The sequence below is a fragment of the Pyrgilauda ruficollis genome, unplaced genomic scaffold, assembly GCF_017590135.1.
Source record: "Pyrgilauda ruficollis isolate IOZ18807 unplaced genomic scaffold, ASM1759013v1 scaffold12, whole genome shotgun sequence".
Classification (NCBI taxonomy): Eukaryota; Metazoa; Chordata; class Aves; order Passeriformes; family Passeridae; genus Pyrgilauda; species Pyrgilauda ruficollis.
Window position 1 is genome coordinate 5,777,383 of NW_024510321.1, and position 8,198 is coordinate 5,785,580.

The 8,198-nt window shown below is 54.0% G+C and overlaps 1 protein-coding gene across 1 annotated transcript; it reads left to right on the plus strand.

Annotated features, from left to right (window-relative positions):
* The first annotated feature begins 1,542 nt into the window (after positions 1–1,542).
* EN2 (engrailed homeobox 2) lies at positions 1,543–4,055 on the plus strand. The gene is made up of 2 exons (XM_041489168.1): positions 1,543–2,124; positions 3,739–4,055. The coding sequence occupies exons 1-2, from the start codon at positions 1,581–1,583 to the stop codon at positions 4,053–4,055; spliced, it is 861 nt and encodes a 286-aa protein (XP_041345102.1). The 5' UTR covers positions 1,543–1,580.
* The last annotated feature ends 4,143 nt before the right edge of the window (positions 4,056–8,198 follow it).

Consider the following 8,198-nt stretch of genomic DNA (forward strand, 5'->3'; position numbering starts at 1 on the left):
GAACACGTTTAATTATGGGGTAGTAGTAAAGCGAGAGCTTCCAAGTAATTAGAAAATACTTCTTGGGAGACAGGCTAATCGCTTTTCATGGGGCTCTTGAAGAAATTAACCTCTGGGTGCTTGTTTGAGCAAAACAACTTTGGATCAGCCACTGCTGGTCTTCTCTGGTGAACCCGACCCGCTGCGAAATACAAAGAAAATAAGGAGATGAATTTAAAATTAAATACAAATTAAAAGAATAAGGGAAAAGAAAACGGGAAAGAAAAAAGGATAAGAAAAAGGAAAGCAAAAAGGGAAAGAAAGAGGAAATAAAAAGGAAAAGAAGAAGAGGAGAGGAAAGGCACACTGTCCCCTTCCTTCAAGGTGGCGAGTGATGCGTGTCACCGCAGGGAAGCCACCTCCAAAGAAAAACGTCACTTAGGGGGAGAGCCGGCCGTCGGGGTGCGGCGGACACCGGGGCCGAGCCATCCCCTCCCCACCCTGCTCGGCCCTCGGCGGGGCCGCGCAGCTCCTCGGGGTGCGCCCCGTCGGGCGGTGGCACCGTGCGGGCCCCGGACGGGGATCTCGGGTCGGCTGCGGGGGCAGGGCGCGCCCCGCCTTCTCGCTCCCCTCTCGTTTTCCCCACGGAGGATCCGAGCCCTGCAACCTGTTCAGCCCCCCCAGCCTTTCATACATCCAGTCGCACCTTGCTCCCTAATTTTGTTCCGGGGTGTTTCTCCCTAAACACAAGCAAAGCAGCTGCGGCAGCTTTCCCGTCCTAAAGAGGCAAGGGCTTTTGCGGGGTCCAGAGGGTGACGGGCCGGCGTTTTGGGGGGCAGCACGTCGCCGCGATGCCGTTTGGGGAGCGGTCAGGGCAGATCAAAAGCTCCTGTCCGGCTGCTGGAAGGACGAGTCAATTACCGCCGAACCGCGCTGCGGGGAGGGGACGCAACCCCCGAGCAGCCCGCGGGCACCGGGCCGGGCCTGTTCCGCCCCCCCCCCCGGACCCCTTTGTATCGCCGCCGCTCGCTTAATATTATTTATGCGTTTCTGCAAGGAATTGTGGGATGCCGGCCCCCTCCCCGGTAAACACCGGGACAATTAAACCGCCGGTAACTCATCGCCGGTCAGGGCTGGGGGGCACAGGCGGAAGGGGGACAGCGGTGCGCTCCCCGCGGCGGGGCACCCCCGGCTCCCCCCTGCGCATCCCCGCGGCGGCCGGGCCCGTCCGGGGGAGGGGCGTGGGCGCTGTCACTTACCGGGGCGCCCCGCACCACGTGTGCGCTCGCCCGGCCTTCCATTGGCCCGAGGCACGTGTCGGAGCGCCCGGGCCGGCGACGTCAGCGGCGGGGGCCCCGTTAAAACCTAAAGGACAACAACCCGAGTGGAAGTGCCCGGGCGCGGCGGCGGCGGCCGCCGGGGCGTAGCGCGGCGCAACCTGTGTGTGCGTGTATATATATATAAATATATATATATAAATATATATATTAAAAAATTTAAATAAAGAACAACCGACTGCAGCAGCAACAACAGACAGCGCTCGGCAGCGCCCGGTCGGCGGCGGGCGGGCAGCGGAGCCGTCGGCGGGGCGGCCGCGCAGCATGGAGGAGGGCGGCCGGAGCCCCCGGGAGGAGGCGGCCGAGCCGCAGGAGTCCGGCGGCGACGCGGAGCCCGGCGGCGGCGGCGGGCGGCGGGGACTGCTGCTCCCCCCCGGTGACCCCCCGCACCCCCATCCGCACCCGCACCGCATCACCAACTTCTTCATCGACAACATCCTGCGGCCCGAGTTCGGGCGGAGGAAGGAGGCGGGCGGCCCCGACGGAGAGCCCCGGCGGCCCGGCGCGGAGAGCCGCCGCAGCCCCGCCGCGGCGCCGGCCCCCGGGGCTCCGCTGCCCGGCGGCGGGGCGGGCTCGCCGGGCCGGGGGGAGGGCGGCCCCGCCGGGCTGGCCCTGCACGGCGCCGCCAAGAAGGGGGGGGACCCCGCGGCGCTGGAGGCGGCCCTGAAGGCGCGGGGACTGAGCGGCGGCGACCTGTCGGTGAGCTCGGACTCGGATAGCTCCCAGGCCAGCTCCAACGCCGGGAACCAGCCCATGCTGTGGCCCGCCTGGGTGTACTGCACGCGGTACTCGGACCGGCCCTCCTCAGGTAAGCGCTGCCCCGCCGCGGCCCCGCTCCGCACGGCCGCAGCCCCTTCCCCGGGCTCCCCGGGCCGCCGCCGCCCGCCCGCGAGGCCGGCAAGCGGCGTGGAAAAGACCCCGCTCCCTTTTCCCTCCCCGTCTTCTTCTGGTTATTTTTTTTTTCTGTTTGGGTTTTGCTTTTTGGGGTTTTTTTGGCGGGTGGGCTAGTTGCTTAAAATGGCCTGAAAAGCTGGAGGATGAAGGGTCGGCCGGGGGTGCGCGGAGCCGCAGGGACGAGGAGGGAGCGGGGGTCCCTCCCTCTGTCCCCGCCGCCGCGGCGGAGCTGAGGCCGCCTGGGCTCGGGGATTTCCCACCAACTGACGAGTTTTATCAAAGAGGGAGGAAAAAACAAACTGTCTTTGGGCTCCCCACTCATCCTCCCGGCGAGCTCTCCTTTTCCCTGCCGGGAAACCCCCCCTGCGCTGGGTTTTGGGAAGGGGAGGTGGCATTTCCATAGGCCTCGCCTTGTTTTGATTAGTCTTTTTGGCCAAAAACAATCCGCGATCGTTTATTTCTCTAAAAGAGGCCTCCGAGCCGCCGCCGTTTCTTTTCTTCCTTTTAATTTCCCCCCACATGCTGTAGGTCAGCTCTGTGGGGGCCGGAGGACATTTCCAAGAGCCGGGAAACTTCTTTGGCAGAGTCCATCCCTTGGCAAGGGCTTAGGCAGAACGTCCTGAAATTATCTTTAAAAAAATTAAAATTAAAACAAAAAAAATTAAAATAACAAGCAGGGGGTAAAATGTCCTTTCGCTACCGCGGGGACAGGAGGGCTGGCTCCGGCACATCGGTAAAATCCCGGTTAAAAACAAGTAGAAAACACTGGAGGAAGGCATGGGAAACATCAGGCAGGAGATCTGCTCGCGGGGAAAAGAAAAAAAAAAAAGGGTCTTTCTCTTAAAAAAGCGGCGAGGTAGGATTTTCACCCGGGAGTCGGCTAGCTGAGGAAGGGATCGTAAAACGAGACGAAAATTAGTTCGTAATATCTGGAAACAAACTCTTACTCAGAGGTAATATTCAGAGCTGAATTGGAATTTACTCCATTGTTCTCCAGTGCTCTCCTTTGTTAATATTTAATTAACATACATCCTCACAATGGCTCGGCCCGGGCAGAAAAGGCTCCTTGTGCTGCAGAGAATAATATTCCCGAGAATAATCCCGGCGATTCGGATCGGGCCGTGCAGCGCCATATGGGCACTGCAGCGGAGGGGTGGAATGCTTCTGGCCAAGTAAACTTTTTTAAAAAAAAAAAAAAAAAAAATTCTGTTCAGGGTATAAAATTGAGCCCCGTGCCTCTGGCCCTGCTTGCCGGGCATTCCCGGGACACAGAGGCTCGGGAACTGCGTTTCTGGCTGGGGAGGAAGGGGCCGGGGGAGCCGAGGGGGGGCCAGCCGGGCAGCGCGGGGGGCGCCGGGGGCTGCGGCTCCCGTTCCGCCGCCTCCCGAGCATCCCCGGCAGCGGAGGCACAAAGCGGGCTCCTTCCCCTGGAGGGGGTGGTGCTGCCGGGGCCGGTGCCCCCCGGGCGGGAGCTCTGCCCGCAGCAGAGCGCGGCGGTGTCGGTGCTTCTCCTCTCTCCCGGCCGTAGGTCCCCGCTCCCGCAAACCAAAGAAGAAGAACCCCAACAAGGAGGACAAGCGGCCTCGCACCGCCTTCACCGCCGAGCAGCTGCAGAGACTCAAGGCCGAGTTCCAGACGAACCGGTACCTGACAGAGCAGCGGCGGCAGAGCCTGGCCCAGGAGCTCGGGCTCAACGAGTCCCAGATCAAAATCTGGTTCCAGAACAAACGAGCCAAGATCAAGAAGGCGACGGGCAGTAAGAACTCCCTGGCAGTGCACCTCATGGCCCAGGGGCTCTACAACCACTCCACCACGGCGAAAGACGGCAAGTCGGACAGTGAATAGCCAAGGGAAAGGGGGGGTGGGGGGGCCGTTTGCAGTCAAAGTTTATACAATGCAATAATTTAATTAAAAAAAAAATAAAAAGAAACGTAAGGGCCAGTGTATAAAGATTATACCAGCATTAATAGTGAAAATATTGTGTATTAGATATAATTCTGCAATATTCTATGTATATATAATTTACAGGTAAGGTGGTGTAAAAATCCAAGATATCTGATTATAAAATATTTTTTTTGTTGTTGTTGGTTTTGGTTTCGGGGCTTTGGGCTTGTTGTTTGGTTTCGTTGGTTTTTTTTGGATTTTTTTTTTTTTTTGGTTGTATGAAGTTTTAGATGCTATCTTTAAGATTTTTTTTTAAAGCTTAAGTTACTTTTTTATAGACTTAAGCGCAGTTTTAATGGACATTGGACGCTGTTTTTTTGAAATTCAAAAAAAAAATTAAAAACAACTTTTGCTGAAGTCCAAAGATTTTTATTGCTGCATTTCACACGACTGTGAACCGAATAAATAGTTCTCCTATTTGTTCTATGAGTTTTAACTTTTTTTTTTCACCCCACCCCTAACCTTTTGTTTTTCCTTTTTTTTTTTTTTTTTTTTTTTCTGGAGTTGGGGTGTCTGGGGCTGATTTTGGGGATAGACGAGGAGAATTTAATTTTAAAAGAAAGAAAAGATATAAGTAACGTTAGGGAAACAAATCTCGAAGCACCGTCTTGAAACAAACCCGGGGTCCTTCCCTGATCCTCTCTGCTCCTTCACCACCTCCAAGGAGAACCACGGGCGCCCGTGGCTGCGGAATGCAGGCGTGGATGCTGGGTAGAGATGGGGTTAGCACCCCCCTTCCCCCTCCAGCTCCTCGGGATAACTTGGGGAGCCCCATCTCCCAAAAGCGGGATGCTGCTCCCTCACTGCCCCGCCGTCCCGCCGCGGAGGGCAGCGAGGGATGGGACCCGGCTCTGCTCCGGCATCACCTCCCCGAAACATTTGGGAGCGTTTTAGCCCCCCCCCTTTCCCCAAAAAGTCCCATTTTTAGTTGTTCCTCCCCCTCCGCAGCGCGGTCCCCGCCAGCGCCACGCTCCGTGGGTGGGTGTTTGTCCCCACACCCCCTTCCTCACGCACGCACCTCCCTGAAATCGGAGTTTTTGGGGGTCCGAGGCGCTGTGCTGCGTTGAACCCGTTTGTCCCGGAGCGTGGGGTCCCTGTCCCCGCTCCGGAGGGGGATTTGTCCCGCGTGGGGCTGGGTGTGCGTGGGCGGCTGCTCAGGAACGGATTCTCCTGCGACGCTTTTTTTGGGTTTTTTTTTTTTTTTTTTTGGGGGGGGGGAAACTTCTCGCTTTGCCTTAAAACCTCTTTATTTTGCAGCTCTAATAGATATACACTGTACATAGTAGTATAAAATTTTAAAAAAGGAGGGAAAAAAGGAAAAAAAAAAAAGGAAGGAAAGAACCCAGCTATAAAATAAAAACTGTAATTTTAAGTTCTGTGAATAACCATCAGCTGCTTAGGGGCCAGGATTAAATGACTTCGCCTTTTAGCAAGAAAGCAAAGGATTTTTTTTTCTTCTCTCCAGTTTATAAAACATGTGCATTTTACAATTGCAGTATCAAATATTTATAATCGGATGAAATATGAATGTTTCTATTTACAACTGTGTTCTCAACATTGTGAACATTCTCGCTGCATTTTGTGTGTTTCGATTCTCGAGGACTGCATAAAATAATAATAATTAAAAAAAAAAAAAAAAACAACCAAAGAACACACTTTATTACGAAATGCAACCCGTGTCACTCAGACGTTACAATGGAGCTATTCGGGAATATATATCCCTAAATGTTCATACAGCCTTCAGACTGCACTTCTGAGCGTTGGAGCTGGAATTAGAAGTATGTAGTAGTTTTAATTCTTTACAGGGGTGTGTGGTGGGGTAAAATCCGTGGCGATTTATGAGAGAGGTGGTTTTGCAGCCAGGCGTTTCATCAGCCTTTTGACTTAATGAGGAAACTTTGGGGGATTCATTCCTAGGCTGAAGGAGAGGACGAACGCCAGTCGGCACCGAGCCCCTCTCGGGCACTCCTCCTCCCGCTCAAAAGGAGCTGAAAACGGAAAGGAAAATCTCTTTAATCTCACGTACTGTCAACAGGTTTCACCTTTTCAAGACTTTAAATACCCGGTGGTGTGATGCTCTGACAGGCTGCGTTTGGAAAAGCTCTGCTAGGAAAACACGTAACCCTGGAGCTCGGGAAGAGGGAATGGAATATTGCCGATGCCACGCCACGAAACCAGGCACCCTGTAAAATACTTGGCAGCCCCGGGAAATGACAGTACCACGATTTTAGGACAGGCTGGACAAAAATAAAACGATCATCCGCCTTGCTGCGACAAAGGGCACAAGAGCTCCGAAATAGCTTTCGGCAGGCAGGAGAGGGAGGAAGGGCAGAACCTCACTCACCATCAGGGTCGCTCCTGCTGCAGGGGACGCGTTCCCAGATAAAACCAAGGAGAATGTGGGGGGGGAGGGGGGGGGGCGAGGGGCAAGTGTATTTAAAATTTTATTTTGTACTTTATTTTTCTCAAGCTGCTACTTTGGGATAAATTCTGCAAGGGGCAAAATTCTCCAGGAGCGGAGCGGCCACTGGGACAGTGCACCAAGGGCTTCACCTGCCCGGAGGACCTGGGACCAGGGCTGAGTGCGGGGATGCTGCCAGGATACTGTGGGCTCCTGCTTTCCATCTTGCTTTATTTCCCCAGCCTCTCTGGTTTGCGTGCTTTTGAGATACATATATATTTATTTATTTCCTTTTTTTTGTCACCTCCATTAATGGAGGCAAGTGATTTATAATCCCTTGGGAGAAAATCGATGGCAGTGGACGCTTAAGAAGAGTTTTAAATCTGGTTTGAAAAATAGCTTCCGTTGTGCGACTGTACAAAATGGCACCGTGGGTGTGTTACACGAGGATGGCTGAGTCCCATGGAGACATTATTTGTATTTTTTAAGGAAGTCACTAAACCTGCAGTGGGAGAAAAATTGGCCCTGCTCCTAAGAGTGCAGACAGAAGTGGAGTTTCCACCTGTCCTCACCCAGCCTGGTAAGAAAAGCTGGGAGCAGAAAACAGATGTGTGACACCAGCAGGAATATGTAGTTTTAAGTTAAAAAAAAAAAAATTAGTAGTAAAACTTCTCCAAGCTAGTCCAGTCTGTGGAGCAAGCACAGACACTATCTCGCTGCTGCTTGGATTTTATCCAGGCCTGAACACAAAATATTTGCCATTGGTAAGCTGTGCCTTCAGTGGGAGCAGCGAGTTCCTCACACGGGCTGTACTTCTCACCTGCCTCGGATATTTTGGGGAGGCGCAGGTCCGGAGGGACTCGCTCCGCTGCTGCCTTCGCCAGCCTGGAGCGGCTGCTGCTCCCCGTGCGCCGTCCAGGACGCGCTCCCACGGCCGGGCAGCGGCTCCCCGCTGGCTCGGGAAGGACCGCACAGCTGAATTAGCCCTCGATAATTTAAAATGTGCAATTATTTGAACAGGAGGAACTGCCGCACAAGCTCCTTTTGCAATTTTAGCAGAACAACAAGCCCTTTCTGAAGCAGCCTTTTTTTGTTTTGGAAAAGGCAGAATCCCAACCCACAACGGCTCCGAAGCCGGGCTACAGCCTCCCCCAAAATCCGGCTGCTCCGGGGCAAGGGTAGAGGCAGGACTGGCCCTGGAGTCACACGGCTGGCAGCGTTTTTATCCTGGCAGGCAGCTCTGCCTGAGATTTCCCTCCCCCATCTAGCGGGGCAGGCTCTTTTCCCTCCAGCCAGGGCAGCGGAGTTCAGTTAAAAAAAAAAATCTAATAAAAAGAAAAAAAAAAAAAAACCAAACTAACTAATCAAACGAAACAACCAACCCAGGAAAGTATTTCAGGGCTGAACAAAAATACATCTGCACTTGCCCGCGCCAGCCAGCCCCTCCGTGTAATTAATTAAGCGTATTTTTCCCGTAACTCTGTTCAATGAGCATCTGAGCTCGGAGGTTTAGTGAAGGTGTTCCTCCGCTCCGCTCCCTGCTAACGCAGGATGTGGCACATGCATTGTACAAACCCACACCCAGGCACGATGTATGCAAATGCCCGCGCCATTGATTGTGAAATGCATATCAGAGTTAGAGG

Coding starts and splice junctions, on each gene's coding strand:
- EN2 (XM_041489168.1), top strand. CDS start 1,581: ATGGAGGAGGGCGGCCGGAGCCCCCGGGAGGAGGCGGCCGAGCCGCAG. Junction 2,125..3,738: donor CTCGGACCGGCCCTCCTCAG/GTAAGCGCTGCC, acceptor TCCCGGCCGTAG/GTCCCCGCTCCCGCAAACCA.